The 20,149-nt window shown below is 45.5% G+C and overlaps 1 protein-coding gene and 1 long non-coding RNA gene across 8 annotated transcripts in view; one reads left to right on the top strand and one right to left on the bottom strand.

Moving 5' to 3' along the window:
• Positions 1–869: 869 nt before the first annotated feature.
• LOC129784958 (uncharacterized) lies at positions 870–17,392 on the top strand. Of its 2 annotated transcripts, none has more exons than XR_008748279.1 (3): positions 870–1,538; positions 14,071–14,230; positions 17,272–17,392. It is a non-coding gene; the product is annotated as an uncharacterized LOC129784958 (long non-coding RNA). The 2 variants fall into 2 exon arrangements; XR_008748280.1 differs by lacking the exon at positions 870–1,538 and adding an exon at positions 7,297–8,923.
• The window catches only part of PRDM1 (PR/SET domain 1), a 105,384-nt gene continuing 101,999 nt past the window's right edge, over positions 16,765–20,149 (bottom strand). For all 6 annotated transcript variants that reach the window (XM_055811307.1, XM_055811309.1, XM_055811311.1 and 3 more), the window contains one exon: positions 16,765–19,916. In XM_055811307.1, coding sequence (XP_055667282.1) covers positions 19,341–19,916 — 576 coding nt within the window. In that variant the 3' untranslated portion in view covers positions 16,765–19,340. The remainder of the gene's footprint in view (positions 19,917–20,149) is intronic.

Raw genomic sequence — 20,149 nt, 5'->3', positions numbered from 1 at the left:
CTGCAATGGCACTTGTTGAGAATGAATTCAGAGTACTTTTGCTTGTAATGATTGGTTTTTGCATGGGCCATGATGACCTGGGGCTTGTCTGAACCAGTGAGGTTCCTTTACATCAGCACTGGTTTGTGCCTTTTGAGCAGTGTCCTTTCCAAAGGCTGTGCCTCAGTGCCTAATCCCAGGCACAACCCCCATGTAGCAGAAAACTTCCCCAGCTCTGGAGTTTCCTAGAGACATTCTGGGATTGCAGCACCTGCTGATGCTTGTGCATGTAAGGAATTATTTGGATTTGGTCTGTTCCTCTCCAACTCTTTGGATCTGCCAGCTGTGTGAAAATAATGGCATGTGAAAATTTAAAAATTAAAAAATAAAACATGAGGCAATGGTTATATATGCCAACTTCAGAAGACAACTGCTGATTGTGCTGCCCTCTTTTTGACCACTGTTTTCTGCTACTTGGTAGAATGAAATCTGTGTTAACCTATGCTTACAGGAAATAAGAACCAGCAGGCATCTAGGTAGAGAAATCCAGCATTAAACAAGGGATCTGTTAATTTTCTGCGGTTGTCCAGAAGGTAGAATGTATTGTGCTACTGCAGAGGACTTCCCACAGCATTCCTTTAAATCGGCAGGCTGTTTCTTTTCATTTGGCCATCTTAAGCTTAAGATACAAAAGTGAGCACTGAGTCTCCTTCGTGGCTTTCACCTGTATTTGTGGAGCATTTTGCCTGTGAAAGCTGGAGATTTTGGTGTCCTTGTAAACAATATTGCAAACCCTAATTAAAGAGCAGGGAAATGCTTCCCTGTCCACACAGGTGGAACTCAACAGATGCTGAATTTTGCAGTTGTTTTATGTCTCACAGCATAAAAGCCACAGTATGAACATTGAGGAGAGGCCTTTTTCCCATTAAAACCCTCAATCAATCTTACCAGCAAAGCTGATGTCCCTGTCCCGAAGAGAACATTGGTTAGAGGCAGGGACTTGCAGCAATGAATGAGCAAGTTTGGTCTAATTGGTCTTTTTCCTTCCCGAAGATCAGCAGAATACTACTGCTGTGCTATGTTGGTGAAATCTTCAGTTGCTATGAATCAGAGCTAAAAGAAGAATCAATACTTGTTCTTTTTAGAAAAGAAGGGAAGGCTGTTTTGAAGAAAATCAGCAGAAGCTGTGAGATGTGGAAAATTTTCACACCATGCCAAGACAACCTTTTTATCAATTTTTTTCCTTTAAGGTGTCACTTTGCAAGATTCTTGCCTATTGCATGCTGATGATGATGTTTTACTGCTAAAGCTGGAAGGACTGAGGCTGATGAAAATTTTCTGTGTGAAAACCTGTGGAAGTTGACTTCAAACAGAGAGGTGTCTGAAAATATGAACATGGCAGAGAGATGCCACAGGAATATTTCAGCAATCAGGAATATGAACTATTGTGAGCATTTTCCCTCTCAGATTTGCGTAGATGGAGATACATTGATTCAAAACGGAAGGATTTTGACAAAGAGATGTTAGCTTCAGCCATAGTTGAATGAAGAGGGAAAAAGGTAGGTCACATTCAAAACAACAGAAACTAACAGATTAATTGTATGCTGCAAATAGTCCTACTTCAGTCAGCAAAGATGGAAAAGTCCTTTGTTAAATGTTACTAGTACACATGAAACTGCGGTCTTCAAGCCAATGCCAGCTGTTTCTGAAATCACAATAGCAAATACTCCAAACTGCGCTGCAACTTCTTTTCCTGAAATCATGTGGTTTAGCTTACAGGTGAAACTTAACTGGTCAAATGAAAAGGCTTGGATTTGATAAATGAGTTGGTGTGAGTTTTGTGAACTTTTGTTGCTATTCTGCCTTTTCAGTCAAGAAATACTAAAAACTTTGGACAAGATGAGTTAGTGAAAGTAATGCAACAGCTTAGATAATGTAACTTTCCTGTTGGCTGAAGGATGTCTCAACAACTATTATACATGATCAGTAATAAGAGTAAGCTAAAATTATAGCCTGACAGTCCTGAGGAGGGGACTTGGAGGATGTGCGTAATGTATTTCCCTCCTACCAAAACTTGTTGGACTAGCAACCTGACTACAGGAAAATCATTGTAATATAGCTTTTGTTGTCAGTATCGGCAGTGGAATCTAGGACATAAATATATTGTTTTATATGTATCTCAGCCCAGATCTAACACAGGAGTAAGTGAACAGGGGAAAGTTTGAACTTTGCTGCTTCTCCATTTCTTAAACTGGAACAGCTCAGGTTTGGTCCTGCTGGAAAGCAGACATGCACTTAAAAACACTAGCTTTATTTCATCCCGAATATCCTATTGAATGCAGAGATGAGCCCATGTTTTATCTGGTCTGATGCAGGGATGCTCTGGCAGACAGCAGGGCTGCTTTCAAGCTTCCTTGGAGGAGGCACATGAGGAAACTCATGGTTCAAGGGTTTAGGCTAGGCACAGGAATGCAGCACCCATTGCACCCAGCCCCCGTCTGGGATGAAAGCAGTAATCGCTGCTCTCCAGGCTGTCCCCATGCCTCACGTCTGACACAAACATTCCCGTTTCCTCCAACGCAGTCCCTGGGAAATACCTGACACAGCTCGTAAGCTTGCTTTGTGATGTGTCTGGGGCACAATCTGTTTTTTATGGTCAGTGGAGGCTACAAACAAGGAGTACCGTGGGTCTTGGGTTTATATTTTGGAAGAGTAGGATAGCCAAGCCTTGTACTGGATGCATTTGGTTCCAGCTCCTGTGAGCTAAGGAAGCACTCATTTTGCCAAATAAATTAGCATAAGAAGACTCAGGCCATCCCCAAGAGTGTCACTGGCCACTTTGGTGGCCCTTTTTGCCCCACTTGTAAGAAACCAAGGAATTGCTGTAAACTGAAGAGCCAAATGTTTGAGTTTGTGCCAGCATGCACCTATTAACAGGGCTCTGTTAAGGTCTTTGACCTCCAAACACAGATAAGCTGCTCTTGCAGGTTAGGAGATTTGAAACCACTGGGCTGAAATCCAGCATGTTAGAACCCAAGCTTCTTTATCTTTTCCTTGGTTAATAGGTGCTTGAACTATTTGGCAGGGAGCCAATGAGGGCTGCTAGGCCTGTGATGGAGCAAGGAGTTATGTTAAAAGACCCAGTTTCTAATTAATCCAGGACCTTTGTAACTCTCTAAGTGGCTTGTCCAGAGTCACGCCAGTGCAGGGTCACCCTTGTCTTAGGAGTGCGAGACAGGGTAGATGAGGCCTCCAGTTCTTCTATACACTGAACTTCAGTACAGGTCATTAGTACTTTGAAATTATCCGTTAAAAATTGCTGGGAAATTACCTGTGTGATTATATCTTGAGGGGCAGAAGCCAGAGCAGAGATAACTGGCTGATGTTTCTCTCTTGGGCTGGAGTTCAGCATTGCCCCGTTGTCTCTGCTGAGGCTCTTTTCTGAATAACATAGAACTTTGCATGGAGCTGTTCTTGGTGTAGCTTGTGTTTAGAGGAGATGAGAATGAGGGAGAACTCTTAACCAAATTTAGCCTAATGTTTTTTCTTCTTTCTGCATTTCTGATGGATATGGGGAAATTGCTTTGCTGTGCCTTGGCTTTACTACGCTATGTTGATTGTTTTTGATATGGTCTTGGTTCATGGCAAGTATATTTCCAAGGTAATCTATACCCTCTGGCACTGAAGGACATCACATGTGAAAATACTATGACCTGGTAATTTTAATATATGACAGAGCTTTTTGGTGTAGTAGTATCACAGTGAATACCCCTTTTTAGCAACTGCAACAGAGTTTGCTAGCAAAAGGCCTGATTAACATGATACTTGTATGACCAACTGATCAAGAGATTTAAAGCCATGATTAGCAGCACTGTGCTGGCAGTGCAGATTCCTCTGCTGCTGGCTGCAACTGAAATGGTGATCATCTGCAATAAACGGGGGTCAGTGCAGACCCTTGATATGCCTGCTCATTGCTTTAGTGATTCACCCTTACAGGGGATTTCAGGTCCCTCAGACTTTACTTGCTCAAGGAGAATTTGTTTTTAAAAAGTCAACAGGCCAGTAACAGGCCTCACACAGGAAGCTTATGTTGTTCATTAATATAGTCTTTGTAAATATAATGTGTTTGTTAATATGGTATAAGCTGAGTTGAGATAAAAGATTTAAGAAACAGAACTCAGGTTTGCCTGGATCCTATGTGGTATGTTTAATGAATTTTCACTTAATCATCCATTAATATGTATGATTAAAATAAACATGGCAATTGAACAGCACAGTACTAAATACTGTTCTGAAAGAAAACCACATAGGGTGAACTAAAACACTGCATTTCTTACTAATCTACACAGTGCATTTCATTTAAAAGGAGAATTTATAGTATTTGAAATATCCTACCACATACTGAAACTTTTAGTGTAAACTGCCACTTTCTGACTATCACATATTGAAATACTTGTGGTGCATAGTGAAATTTATGTTACATAGTGTAAAATATATAGTGAAACCAAACTGATGTATAATGAGACACACATGTGCTTGTAATGACTTACCAGTTCCACTATTTTCTAACTAACACTATTTTCACGAACAACTTTTTCTGGGTCAGAGGAAGAGAATGGTGAAGACCAGGACTGATATTACAATAGAAAGTGTAGACCCAATCTTGCACAAAAACCCCATCGAGCTGAATTATCCTTTGTCCTTTCCCGAGATAAATTCTAAATGCAAAGTCTGCTAATGGTTACAACATGTCTCTCTTTCTCTGCCAAAGCTTCATTACAAACATCAACATCAGCCCAGCCAGGAAAATACCACCAGCCACAAGTGGAGAGGCTGAGCTGATACCCAATTCTCAGCAGTTTTTACTGGTACAGGGATTCCACATGAGAGACCCTCGTGCGCATGTGGAGCCCTGCAGGAGCACCCAAGCACAGGTTGGGTCATTCAGACCCGTTCAGGTCTCACAGGAGGGGGGGCATGTACCAGGCATCTTGGACCTGACCTCCTTTGCCCACCAGCACTCCGGACCTCCTGAGCAGGCTCAGGGTGGATCGGCACTGGTGGTGGCTGTGACCTGCAAACTTTCCTTCTCTGCTGCTTAGACCTGTTTTTTTTCTTACTTAAGCCAGGTCCTGACTATGCAGCCAAGCATCCCTGCTGGGCAGGGCGGGCAGGCTGGCCACTGGGTGTGCCCTGCTGTTGGTGGAGGAGGGCTGTGGAAGCCGGTCTGGCAGCTGCTGGCCTCCTGGCGACCTGGGGTGCTCCTCTGTGGTACTGTCATTTGCAATTTGCACTGGCTGTTCAACCTCAGCAATGGTTTGGGCTGAGGATGTTGTCTCCTGGGCTGGCTGGCTTGGGAAGTGGTTTTGTCTCTGTCCTGGTGGACTGTGGTCTTGCAGGTCCTGCCCAGCACAAGGCTGCAGGACTTCTGCAGCCCTGCCCGCTCCTCCCCAGAGCTATCTGCCAGACTTGGACCACAAAGTGCTGTCTCCGAGAACTGGCCAAAAAAGAAACTGAGATGCCAATGCTGCTCAACCAAAAGAGGGGGAAATAAACCACAAATGTCATATCTCCTTGACCAGTCCTAATGCAGGCTCCATCAGAGGGGTTTCTTTTATGGGTTATCTTTTACCTGGTTTTGCACCAGTGCTAGTGTGACCAAAGCATTTAACACCCGGAAAGTGTTAACAGCAATGAAGTCCCCTCTTTGTGATCTGCCTCAATAGCACCCAAGTCAATGCGTGTTTGTCTCATCATAGCTATTGGGCTACTGGCCTTTTGCTAAACCAAAACAATCTAGGCCATACTGAAATTGAAAGAAGACCTTCCTGCTTCATGACTGTTGTGCAATCGATGCTCATCAAGGATGGTTGAAGGCACAAGACAAAACACACCCTGCATTTGAGGGTAAGGTATATTAACCTTTCCACTTGGAATGCCTAATTGCTCAAATATTGCCAACATTGTTCAAACTGCCAGATATGTTAGGGAACAGGCAGAACTGGAGGGACAACTCTATATAAGGGGTATGACAAATTTATTAGGTAAATTGTATGGGAGTGCTTAACCCTTCTCTGTTCTGTTTTTTGAGAGGACAACTGCCAAGTAGAGTTGGTCATGACTAATTCATGTGAGGAAATAGCACAGAGAAGTTAAACAGCAACAACCAGTTTAATTTCACTTGTTACCAATAAGGCCTAACTTGAGTTTCAAAAGGAGATGAAAGGTAAATTTGCCATTTGCTCTCTATGTTTTAAAAGCTGCAAGAGAGCTTGAAAAGGTATGTGCTCTGCATTATTAATGCCACCTCTGTCTTTAGAGCAGGCGAGGAGACAAACACAAAAAAATTCCTGTGTGTACCAGGACAAAAGGTCTCCAAAGCATTGAGTTTGTCTTTTGTTTTTGTTCTTCCCCATTCCTGGCTTTTTAAAATCATTCTAGAGAGGTGCATTAGTTATCCCTGAAGCCCAGCAGTGTATATACAGGCTCCTACACGTGTCAGTACCAAAACTGACCAAGATAACATAGCAATCATAAAGAAGAAATCGTTTTGAAGGAGAAGAAAGCAGGAAACTTATCTTAAGTACCTGAGCATCAACTCTAGCAAACAACATATTAGACATTAATATTTCACAGGTGGTACAATCACCTGCTACCTCTATTTTGATCTGTCTTCTTATCTCCCCTTAATCAAAGGGTGCAACAATGGTGACAGTGAGTGGATGAGGTACTCTGTATTTAGATGACATTGTAGAAGATGATCTATCAACAGGGAAACAGAAACGTTTCATAATGCTATAAGGAAAATTCACACAGTAATCCCAGAATAATAGATTTTTAATCCATGATTGTTTCCTGTATGGTACAAAACTACTAAGTGTCATCCACTTCTTTGAAGCCATCTGCAACTTGATTGACATAGACCATTTCTTTTGTAAGATGGCTGGTCCAGACTGAAACATTTACCGATTCCTTCATCTCTGTGGCTAGATTATTCTTTTACTAAAACAGAATAGAGCAAAACCACTGCATCTTTTCAAAGGCAGTATATAGAACTATCACGTCTTTGAGCTAACTTCAGTAAGCCAAACACATGGCTGAGCTTTCATAAGATCAGGCTTAAACAGTTCTCTTCATTTAAAATGCTTCTGTGTAAACCAATGATTTATACATCCACTATGTGAGTTGTATTATGAAGACCGTCCAAAATCAGGCTGCCAAACTGGATCTGCCCTCTGCTGAGCTAGGTGGTCCCTGTGAGGAGGGTGAGGGCAAATTAGCGGCTTAGCAAATTTCTCAGCATCCAAGTGATCACTTGCCAGTAAAGGGGACACTTTGCTAGCGTGGGCCCAGTTTTCTTCTCTGGCTGCCTGTATCCAGTAATGGAGATGCCAGTGTACTAACAAGAGGACCAGTTCCACATCAATAGATTTTCAGCTCCAGGGAGAAGTATTAGCAAAGAAAGATGTGTCAAAATAAGGAAAACACTAAAAAAGGAAGTAATTTGGCAGTATCATCCCAGCAAAACACAAGGTAAGCTTTGGCAGGGTGGCAGCAGATGAGCCGCAAAGCATTGTCAATGTTATAGTTTAAGTCATGGGTGAAATTTCATGCCTCAGAGTAAAGTCAGAAATGAGAAACTCTGGGCCTTTCAACATGGGAAAGCTGAATCTATCAAAATAGTTTCACTTTGCATCTACGGACTATGAAAAGATGTTCTTCCCTTTTTTTTCTCTGTTCCTTCTCTTAGTGTTTCATCTCACCCTTGCCCTTTGTTGCGCAGGTCCCTTTGCTTAGGAGGCACTGGGTTTTCCAAGGAAAAGGTGGTGTTTCACTACTTCCATCCACCAGGAAGTCTCCCTCTGGAGAGACTGGAGAAGCCGGTGGCCACCTTCCCCTGTGGCTAGCTAGCAGGGAGCTGAGAGCCCTGGGGGTGCTCACCAAGAAGGCAAGAGGATGGGACTGAGCACAGGGAAGAGAAGAATGAGAAAGGTAAAAGGGACGGCGAGAAAGGGCATGGGGCTCACCACACACCCGTGCTAGTCTACATAAAGGGTGACGGGCTGTTCCTGGCAGCAGTGCCACAGCCAGCAGAGCTGGTAGCTTGTTTCATGGAAAACACCAATCCTGCTGCGCCGTACTGACATACTGCAGGCCAGCCACAGAAAGGGACACATCTCTCTGGCCTGTGTGCTTTTCAAAACCCAGGAGCTTGTCCAGGCAGCCTGTGAGAACAGCTCAGGCACTCAGGGTTTGAGAAAAGCCAGAACTGAGGCTGAGTCAGGCCCCTATGGATGTGTGTAATGACATGGTCTTTACGGGATGCGTGTTACCTTACCCTATGGCCCTTGGCTTTGGAAACCGAAGGAGGCTCTAATCTGTAAACCCTACACCTTGGTGGTGGTCTTTGTTGAAAGGAGTGGGGTAGGTGGAGGGTCCGTCTTGGCCAGGGAGCTGGGTACTACCTGGGGGAAGCACGTTTCCAAGGAGTTGTTCATAGCACGGAGCATGTCACTTAATCCAAGTTTTCACAGGCTGTGAAGTACGGTACTCTGTGGTTTTAGGTGCTTGATTTGAAGGCGCTGAGGATTCCCAGTGACCCCTGAAATTAGGATGAGCTATGCTACAGTCAAGTGACGCTTCACTTGGGATAAACTGCCCTGAAAAGTCTGTGCGCCCAAAGAGAATATTTGACTTGCAACTCCTGTATTTTGTTTCATTTTCTGCCTGCATAGGGATACCACCTTCCTCTTCTGCGTGGATGTTGAGTGATACAGGTGAAGCCTTCAGTCATCCTCCTGATGAACCCACCAAAAGCAATGAGATGCAACCGGCCCCAACTGGAGAGCAGGGCAGGAGCACAAAGGCCAGAGTCATGTGGCCAGAAATGGAGGTGGGAGAGGTGGGAGGAGAAGGAAGGCATCCCTGCCTGTTCCCACACAGGGTGAGCATCTCCCGTCTTGCGGGCTGAGTGAAATAGAAGTCCCGCAGGAAAACCAGTGTGTGAACCTGTGAGCAAGGGCTGCTCTTGAAGCTTGTGTGTGGACAAGCTTAATTAATTCTGGCATTTCATAACTTCTTGGTGCTTGACATTGCAACCTTGCTTGCACTGTGTTAATGCAGGGAGAGAGGTGTGCGTATGCGAGTGAGTGAAAGTAGCATGAGCTTTTTGATTAGAACAAGGTTTCCATCAGATACAGACACATGTCCAGCCTGATACCTGTTTGTTTTCAAGCAATGTGAAGTGAAGGCCCACTCAGTTTCAGCACACTTCTGGGGGCCCGGGCTTTTAATAGTGTGTAATATTTCTGGCAACAGATGAGAGCTAATATATTGTGTTTAAATCTGGGATGAGTTGTTGACCAGCTGTGGTCTATGTGCAGAGATATCAAATGCTTTTCTTCGAATAATGTCAGTTCCAGCCTGCAACCCACATGTGGATCCGAGGCAGGACCGAAGACCAGCAAAAATAATCCATTTAATCTCATGAAGCCATGTTTCTCTTGCAGAGCGTTTGGTGCAGTTGTCCTCTAGCAATTTAAACATTTCAGAAAGTTCTGGGTGAGCTGGCTCCTTTTTCAGTGTTGCACATCAGTCGATGCTGGTGGGAGGTTTCTGCCCTTCTGTCTGTACCAGAGAGGTCAATTAGTTAAGCAGAGGCACAAATTATTTGCATGCAGCTGAGGTGGTGAATGTGTTATCTTAACAGTAGAAAAGGAAATGGTTCTCTATAGATTATTAGTTACTGAAAAAGCAATGGCACATCTTTTGTTGCCACCACACCACTGGTCTGACTGTTGAGTAGATACGGATCAATATCCCCCCTTCCTCCTCACCCCCCCTGCTTTTCACATTTTCACTTACGCTGAGGTGAAGAGGTTTCACTTTAATTTATGTCATTCTTGTATTGCCAAATGGCATGCCAGAGCAACCGAACCGGGTGTGATCTGACTCTCTGTTGTGTGCTCTCACATGCTATCCCCTCGTGGGAAAATGCTAAGAGAAAATGGAAATTTAAGCTCTGCACCTAGACGCTGTGGGGTTTTTTTGGTTTTTAATAGTGCTTCGTTTGTAAGCTCCTTGGGGCAGAGAGAGTTTTTGTTGTTGCGTTTAGGGTAGTCGTAGCCCTTCTAAGGGAGGACTTCTAAATATTGCAGATCATAAGCAACTTGTTCTGTCTATGAACAACAAAAATACGTGCTGTTACATATCTGAGGATCTCAAAAGAAGGTACAAATATTAGTCTTACACCACAACTTGCACAAGTCTTGTACCTATTCTACAAATGAATCGGGTGTTGTATGGGACGGTCAACTGGATTGTTCCAGACCTCGCTACCAGTCAGTGGAGATACCAAAACCAGGACCAAGTCATCTTGACTCCTGGGTTCCTGTCCTTGCTGCAAAACTTATCTCTGGCCTTGAAGTACTGAAATTTCTAGATAAAACGAAGTCTGTCTTTAAATCTCCATTGTTAGGTAAGCTTAAACTTGGGTATATTCCCCTGTGTAGATGCACATCACTGCTGTAGTGTTTAGATTGGTCTAAACAATTACATAGAAAATTAATTATTTTAAAATAGTAATAAAAAAAGAAATGCATTAGGAATGGCATCAACAGGTATTCCCAGACTTAAATACCCCAAATCTGGGGGGGGAATGAGAACTTGTAGCTGAACTCTGTGGCTAGGTCCATCCACCCCTGAATGTGTTTTTGACGTCAGACTCACATGGAGTTGTGTTCTCTTGTGGCTAATGGGCACAGGAGGAGTTAGCAGGCAGGAGGCCAGCAGCAAAGGACTGAGATTTAGGGTGGTCTTGTCTAACAAGGCTCTTAGAGTGTTTTGCAGGGGTGTGTTCTGCTTCAGGAGAATGGGTTTGAAGGTCAGGGAGGGCCCTTGTTTTCTGGACTCCTTAATTTGGACAAGTAACTGTGCTTTTGACCAAAACTGGAGAGCACTGTGCCTCCAGTATGGTCTGCACCCTTTGGTCGTCAGCCTGCTTCTCTGTTGGGTGCTCGCTAGAGAATAAGGATAATCCTGCGCTAGAGAGCAGAAGGGCCCATGCCATGTTGCCTCTTCCCTGGAGGAGCCTGGACCACTTGTAGTACCTGCAGCCACTGTTCCACCTTGTCTTCTGGGCTTTTTTTTGAGCTCAAGCAAGACAGGTGACTGTGCAGCAAACACCGCAGTCATTCCTCAATGTTGTATCTGGGGGTGGGGTGGCGTGGGGGGATTAAAAACCTCAAGCAGATCCGAGGGAGGGAGGAAATCTGAATGTTGCTCTTAGCTGCTATGTAGGTCGTAATTTCATCTGAGAAACATTCAGGTATTTTACGAACAAGGCTCCCAGTGAACAGCAGCCCACAGCACCCGAGGAGGGTGAGTAGAACTTGTGTCCCAAGGAAAGTGTGCTGAATTCCTCCCAAATGGCTCCAAATTCAGGGGGCACTTTTCTTCAGATTTCAACAGCGACTGCTGAGGCTGCTGTGAGGTATCTCTGCAGGGAGCAGGCTTTTTTCAGGGTGATGGAACACCAGGGCTTCTGCTGTGGGGCCGGTGGCCACACAGGACCCCCAGGCAGGGGAGGCACAGGGATCAGGGGACACAGCCCATCTGGGGACAGCAGGACAGGCAGCACAGACATTGGTGTGTAGTCCAAAAGACAGATGTTTTTAGCAAACAGGTGTAAAGATAGCAACACTCGTTTGGAAATCAGATGCATGGCTGGGCACAGGGATTACTGTTGAGATCACGAGTCTTTGCAGCCAAACTAGATCTGCTTCGCGAGGGCCATGGAAGTACCTGCCCTGCCATTTCCTTGCTGCCATGGGCACAATTTCAGTCAGTGGCTAGTGGCCAGGCTTGCTCAGGGCCAGCCCAGGGAGGAATGGGGGCAGGCAAGCACCTCCTGCGACTGTCCGGTTTGCAGCGTCCAGGCCAGGCCCCCAGTGCTGGGGCACTGGTGCAAAGAGCTAGAGGAGGCGGTGCAGGGGTCTGGGGCAATGGAGATGTAGGAAAGGAGCCCCAGCTCCGGGGTCCTGGCTCCGCTCCCCAGGGTCCCAGCTGAGGCCTCTCAGGGTGGTGCCGCTGATGTGGCTCTCAAAGCAGCTTATTGCTCCGCTGATTGGGGTATGAGTATTTTGGGAGATTGGGATGCTCTGGTGATAAAAAGCCATCCGGTCGTCACCTCACTCGCTTTCCTGTGCTTAAAGCATATTTTCTCAGTTTGCAGTGTCAGGGGGCTGGGCGCACTGTGAGGCTGTTTGGATTCTGCGTTGATAAGGCGAGTGCAAACTGTCCCCACAGCTCTCGAGAGCAGAATCAAACTGAAACTTACCACTCGGAGTAGAGAGCACATAACACCCACAGCTACAGACATGCACAAATTGCTGCAATATAGGTTAGAAAAGGAGCCCTGTTCTGCAGCCTCTGGTCTCATTAAAAACACGCACACGCGCGCGCACACACACACACAAAATCTTCTCTGAATGACTATAGGCGCCAGCCTGTGTCCCCTCCTAAACACCCAACTAACTTGTGACAGCTTATTAAAAAGGCTAATCTTCACTTTTCATGTATTCTTGCTCCCTTTCACACCTGGTTGCAGTTTCTACAATATTTTTAACTTTTGTTTCTTTCATGACCAGTTGCAAGTAAAGTGAGGCCTCTCAGGGCTGCCACCCAGCCTGGTTAACTGGGTCCCCACCTGGCAACTCGGCCCCAGCGCAACCAGAAGAAACCAAACCTTCCCTGCTTACTGAAATATCTCTGCACAGGGCTTCAAGGCTGACAAGAAGAGCAGACCTTGCCTGTGAAGATGCACAGGACCAGGACCTGTCCTTTAGAAAAACAAGGTCATTTGAATACACAAGGTAAACTTAAGGACAAGGGAAAGCAAATGTCCCCTGTGGTTCACAGAGGGACAGTTCTCACACAGAAAGTTTTGCCATAGGAGAGCTGTGGGGAAGCTGGGAACCGAGACTATAATATCTAAACCATCCCATACAGACTGCTGCTTGCCGCACTCTTCTTCCTGCCCAAAAGCTACTCTCCGCGTTGCTCATTTGCATTAGGATTTACGGTGTAAAACTCAACCGGCAAAGGCAGGCATGTTGGGGTCTCCCGAACCCTAAGCATGGTATCATGTGGTGATGCCTGCCCTCAACAGGGGCGAGCCGGAAAAGAGGTTTTCAGCCTTTGATTTTGCTGTGCATGGTTTCAATATTGCAGGGATCACTTCTCTTTGGGGCAGGAATGCTGTAAGGAATCTCGCTCGGTCCTTGGATAAGGAAATGATCAAGGACTTGCCTATTCACAATTAATGGAAAAAAAAGAGCCGAAAGCCTTTATTAATCATTGCACAATAAGGAAGTCATACTGGTTTGGCTCCTTTCAGTAGGGCTATTTGGTCACACCTACCTAAGTGGTTTGGCATCCCAACCATCTCCTGCTTGTGCAGCTGGGGAAGGAGGAGGGAAGGGCCACTGCACCTGTGTGCCACCAAGGTGCCTGGCCACTGGTTCATGGGGCAGGGTGAGCTCTGAGTGCCCATCTCCCTTTCCTGGAGGGCTGGGCATCTCTTTTTAGAGATCTGTGCCCAATACACACACCAGTGCCACCCATCCCTGTGCTCTGGGTTTCTGCTCGCAGGTTTCTGCCCCAAGCCCTGGCATCAAAAAGGAGCAGAACTTCGTGCATGCGCTGCACCAGTTTCTCCCCTGCCGGCTGCAGGGGGTCCCTGCCAGGGAGGGTCTTGTCCTAGGGAAGTGTGCCACCTGCCCAGTGACTGCAGCTCCTTGCCCCACTACTGGGTATCTGCTTGGGGCCCTGGCTTACCTCTTGTGGCAGCCAGGCTGTTTAACCCCCAGCTCCGGAAAGCGGTTTGGGCCCAGATGTGATGGCTGGCAGGTGCCTCTGAAGTGCCAGGAGACAGATGTTCAGGCACTGGGTTTTGGCTGGTGCACAGGACTGCATCGCCCTGCCCTAGGAGAGCATGCCGGGGAGAATTTTATAGCTAGTGGTAAGACAACATCAGCACGGGTTGAGACAGCATGTCAGCAGCCTGGGTTACATCTCAGTTGCCTTTCCTAGGTGAGTTTGCACAGCCTGAAGTTTGCAGAGCTGAAAGGCCCGAAGCAGCTGAGCCCGTGTTGGCTGGAGGTGGAAAGCATTATCAAATCTTCCCCGTGCCACGTTTTCCTGCGCAGAGTGCCGTTCAACTTGTGCCAAGCTGCAAGCTGTCACGGTGGAGGTGAGGAGGCTTGGTTTTGAAGCAGAAGGCAAGTTCTGCTTGTGTGCATCTCTAAGCAATTGACATCTGACCCCTCTAGCACAAGACAAGAATACAGCTTTGCAGCCACAGTAGGCACCAAGGCTGCAGGGGCTTGGCGAGGATTAGCGGCTCCTCTCCCCTTCAGCCACCACTGTGAATTGCTGGGAAATTTTCCCCAACCTGTTTTAAAAATGAGCAAAAGCATGTCACGCAGCATGTTGGGAACTCTCAAGCCTTCTGCTGTTGACTGCAGTTAGTGCAAATGCGACCTTGATGGGTGTGTGAATGTGCTGTTTGCCAGCACTTCCACGTACTGCTCATGAGAATGGGAATGGCAGCAGCCGCGCTGGTTGCAGGATAGTCCTTTTTCAGCATCTGATGAAAAATTAAATAGCCATGTTTTTGGGAAGTGTTGCATCTTGGACAAAAAGTCACGTTTTCCGGCTCTTCAGGCAGCACTGGTTAGTGCTGAAGTTGCCAAAATTTCCGTCAGTGCCCCCCACATCCCAGCCCGGGCAGTTGCCTTCTCCCTGACCTGGTGCACAGGAGGGCGACCTCCATCTCCGTGCCAGGGCAGCAACCCTTGGTGCTGTCGGTGAGTTTTTCTTAGGCCACCGTGACAGCTCGTATTTTGCAGATACCTGCCCCATGACGGGCACATTCCTAGGCCACACCGCATCCACTCAGTCCTGGCTCACGCAGTAATTAGCCAAGTGTTTCCTGGCTGCCTTTAATTACAGCCACAACTATTTCCCTCACTGTAACATAATGCCTCTGAACGACAGCAAAGGTTTTGGGCTCCATCCCACACGGAGCGCAGGACGCATGTTGGGACGCAGCCGTGCACCGGCAGCTGCTGATTTGAACCCGAAGGGCTCATACCCCCTTGATGAGTCACATATTTCGTTTTTTGACCTCAAGGTCATAATTGCCCATGCTGGGAATTAGCGGTGTCTCCCCCAGCACCCAGCTGAGAGACACCAGACTTTATAAATCAGCCAGAAGGGCAGGATCCTCCTTAAATGTGCGTGTGTGAGTCTTTCACCTGTCATTTGCCCCATCCCATGGCAAAGCAGCTCAGCTGGCAAAGCTGTGGGCGGAAAGTGCACGTTGCCTTCCTGGGCACACCACGCTTGGTCCCCCAGCATTTTCACACATCCAGGTGGCCTGCCCACAGACAGCCCGCGGCTCTGTGCTGGGGGCACACGGTCTTGCTGCGTTTCATGGCAGCACCCAAAACAAGGAGCTTCCCCCACCCCGCACCTCGCTGACGCTGTTGCGGTTAGCTGGCCTGGTGGTGGTGGTGCTGCCGTGGCTGAAACCCACTGTATTTCTGGTTGCAAAATGCGCCTTCAGTGGCTTCTGACTGGCTTGGGGGCTGCCAGAAACCAACGCAGCAGCTGCCGGGCTCAGCCTCACAAGGCTGTGATCTATAACGTGCATTGTCTTTTTATGTAATGCGTTTTATTAAACATCTTCTAAAGCTTGCAAGTGTCCCCAGGACATAACTCTCCAGTGCAACATAACGCTTTGCCAAGTAATGAAGTATGATTTACAGCGGTAACGGTTATCCTATGTGTTTTTTAAAAAATTATTACAGCAATAGCTCTGTCAAATATAGGAGTATAACATGCTGCATTTGGCACGTTTATGACAACAGTGCTCTGGTTTTCTTAACTCCACAGTTCGCTGTTGGCAGTATTTCAAATTCTTGAGACAGATGTTTAAATGAATTTTTTAAGAGGACAGTGAAATACTTTTAAAACATCATATGGTGCTGAGTGTCTCAATATGAGCAGGAACATTATTTCTGTAGCGTTCAGGTAGGGCAGGGCAGCACATGGCCTCTCTGGTTTAGATCTCACAGTAAATGATGGAAGTAGCAAATGTTGTATTAGCTTTCTGGGGCATCCTGGCCTGTTGTTAACTTTTTGGCTGGGGGGCCGAGGCGGGGGGAACGGACACTTGACCTTCTCCTGGATTTAGTTTGCATTTGCATCTCCTTTGTGAGCAGTGAAAACAGATCCACATTTGTTTTGAATGCAGTTCCCACCACGCTGATACAGGACAAAGTGGTCTCACGCTGACACTTTTGAGTGTGTCATTGTGGTCCCAGTGGTTAGGGTTTCAGGCCAGAAATGACAATCATTTGGAAAAATGTAAATGAGAACCCTGATCATATATCTGTGAGGCAGACTGCATTCAAGGATTTCCATCAAAACACTGAAAATTCTTTTTGAACAAAAATCCTTTTTTTAAAAAAAAAAAAAAGAGGTATTGGCTAAAACTGACGAGAGCGCCGTAATTAACAGCGCCAGGGTATTCGGCTCTGGCATTGCTGTTTGCAACTTTCAATCACAGAAAATCAGAGCCCACAAAGGCAGAAGTCGGCATTGTTGGAGACATCATCGCCCTCGGCATTGCGCGTGTTTGCGGCTGGGAGGGGAAGACGCCCCGCAACGAGGCTGCGCATGCGGTCAGTGCAGAGAGATTGAAGACAAGGGAAGCATCAGTAAAGCAATGAACACTTATATTTAATTTACATTTGACAATTTGCACATAAATAATGATGTAAACCAATACGTAAACATACGATAGTTTGTTGTTCTAGCAAAGTAAAAAGCCTGGTAACTTTGGTCAGAGTCTTTCTTGAGAGAGACAAAAAAAAACCCCAAAACACTGTTGATTGATTGTTGCTACATTCACATGTAAAACGTCTAAGGGAAGGGAGAAACAGTAAAGAGAAGTAACAATTCTTAAAGCTGATGCATATAAATTCTTGTAAAATTTGTATCAAATACAAGAAAGCACTACAGGCAAATAATAGGAAAAGTGTGTGTCCAGTGACAGAGTAGTGATACTTTGGTTTATCCTACAAGTAAGTACTATATTTATGAACTATTGCTACATTTAAAAGATGTCAGCCTCACAATTTGCAGGAGTGGAAATGTAATGAACTGTAGTCCTTCAAAAGCTGTGTTGAGAGACTTATTATTTCAGGATTGTTTGTTTTTTAACAGAAGGCATGAAAATGAAATTTGCTGAGAAAAAGAATCTCCAAATCCTGGATTGCTGAAGTGGGTCATCTTAAAATTTGTAAGTATAACCAGACAGAAGATGTACATGGAGGGGAGATGCTACGTGAATTGACTGTGCAGCTCGTTAACAGCAGGGTAAAACAAGACCAGGGGCTCATCCCAACTACCCCTGCCCCCTTCACTGCGTTTTGCGAACACACCGTGTGTGGGTGGTACCTGGCTGCCTCTCAAGTTTCTTCAGTTGTGTTTTCTGGCTGTGTTTTCACTGACCACCCGGCTCCTTCCCCCCCAGTACACGCTGCCCAGAGAGCAGGGGAGTGATGACCCCCCCATTCTGCAAACAGGGTCGTTCCCACCAAATCTGCTGAGACGCCACGCGTGGGTGACGTGACGTGACGTTATTCACATCAGGTTGTTTGCAAGTTCAGGCTTCCCCTGGACAGCCACGCAAGCATACTTGCGAGTGATAAATGCCTTCGTACAACCTTCTGGTTTTGAGGTCATTGGTAGTATGCAAAACTGGATAACATTTGATTTTCACACTTAGATGAAAAATAGGTTTTATTACATGGTTTGGCTCACAACTTAAGTGGTATAAATATATATACATATACATATATAGTATAGTGGTATAAATATATCTATAAATATACATGTATTCTTTGCTACACCTCAAATGTCACCATATCATCTTTGGGCTTAGCAAAACAAAAAGATAAAAGGACGTGCATTCTATCTTTCCCTGTGCACATTTTGGTTTCTTCTCTAAGTAGCAAAGCGTTTAGATAAAACAGCATTGTCTGCACCACTGGACACAAGCACTGAGGTAATTGTTGTTCAACAACTTTGCAATGCCCTTTTCTTCTTTAATTAAATTAACCACAAAATGTACAAACACAAATACTGAGAGTTGTACAGGAAGGAAGAAAAAAAAATATGTGCCAGGAAAGGACTCTATTACCCACTTTTACCCAGGCAAAGTGGGAGTGAAAAATACAAATAAAACTGAACCCCTTCTTTCTCAGGGAATCTGACCATCTTTTTTTTATCCCTACCATCTTTTTTTTTATCCCTGGAAGGCTCTGGCCAAAAAAAAAAAAAAAAAAAAAAGAGAGAGAGAGAAGAAAGAAGCCTGCCAAAAACTTCCTTTTAGGCAGAATATTAAGAATATTTGTGTGTTTGCTTTTAAACTGCTTTCAGAAACAAAGAACGTAAGTGAGATTCTATTTTGGAAAAGCCACTTTAAGCTGATGCATTCCTTTGGTCATAACATCACATGACAACGTGTGGGGCTAGAGCTGTTTTCTAACAACCTGTGGTATTGTCCATGGCAGGTAGGTGTTTGCTGTGCCACATCTGCTCTGGACAGAGCTGCAGATAGAAGAATCTCTCTCCTATCCTCCGGCAGGCAGGGACAGCAGTTTCTTCCCTGCTTGCTGCTACTCTGCGGGGTTTTTTTTTTCCCTTTTCAATTCCCAGTGGGGTGATTTGTACATAAAAGTACACAGCATTTTTTTCAAACCAACAGATCTAGGATTCTGTATGTCAAACGTCCAACTTTGGCAATACGAAAAACCACATTTGTTTAAAAGACGTTGGTACATAAAACATATTTACTGAAGCCCCGATCTTAGGTTCTTAAAACAGATGTGCAGAAAAACATATCTACAAAGAATGGCCATAGAACAAAAAATAAAAACATTTAAAGTAAAAATTACAATGAATTTTCCAGTCATTGTAAACATTTTCCTAATTATTGCTTTTAGAATGATTAATTGCATAATAAATTATGAAGTACTATCATTGAAAAAATAATTATGGATAGATGATTGTCTTTTAGTAACTGGCGAGGCAACATAGAGTCCTTTGCCCCTTTTTATGCCCTGAGAAAACAGTAACTTTGGAGTTCCTTCTTTCAGCTGGAGAGCGTAGGGAAACTACTGTAAGCCAAGATTGCTTTGCAGCATTGAAACTATGTACAAGCAACTGCTACAGGCACCCTGACTTGCCAAGTCATAAATAAAAAAAAAAAATCACTTTGCCAAAAAGTCTTAAGGGTCCATTGGTTCAACTGTTTCTTGCTTGACCTTTACAGGTAACAGAGGTAGTGGGTGACCATGAGGCAACTTCATAATTGACATATCTGACGACTCGTAAAGGTTGCATCCTGAGGAGAGCAGTCCATTTCCCAGGTTCCTCTGTAGAGATACTTTCAGATTAGCTCCTTCCATTTCCCTCCTGAGCATGGTCAGTATATCCTTCTCCACGATCGATGTTAAGTCGATATTGTCCTCCACTTCTTCCAACTTGTCGGCATTGTCACTGATGTCGAACTTCTCGATCTCCTCGTTGATTCGATTCAGGTCCTCCATGGAGAGGCCCGAGGCAGGGGCAACGGGGCAGTTGCCCTTCAGGTGGACCTGGAGGCTGCAGAGGTGAATGTAGCTCTTGTGGCAGTGGATGCATTTATGGGGACGTTCCCGGGTGTGGAGACGCTTGTGCAGCTTCAGGTGCACAAACTGGGTGAATTTGGCTGGGCAGAGCTTGCACTGGTAAGGCTTCTCTCCAGAGTGGAGCCGCAGGTGGGTTTTGAGATTGCTGGTGCTGCTGAACCGCTTGTGACAAACCTAATGCGGGGGGGTGGCAGAGAGCAGAGAAACAGGGAATGAGTGGGAGGGGATTTTATGGTTTAAATCACAGACACCTAGGAGGAGACAGCAGAATGAAGCAGCAGCTTTTTATATCTTCACACTTTCTCACAAAGGGAAAAAATCCCCACCTTTTTTATGTAAATATTGCCAAATAGCATTTCGAGTATGGCCGACAGCAAAACTGCATCGGGCAGACGTTGCCCTAGCAG

This window comes from Falco peregrinus, chromosome 7 (assembly GCF_023634155.1).
Source record: "Falco peregrinus isolate bFalPer1 chromosome 7, bFalPer1.pri, whole genome shotgun sequence".
NCBI classification, from domain to species: Eukaryota; Metazoa; Chordata; class Aves; order Falconiformes; family Falconidae; genus Falco; species Falco peregrinus.
This window is presented reverse-complemented; position numbering and strand designations above follow the sequence as displayed.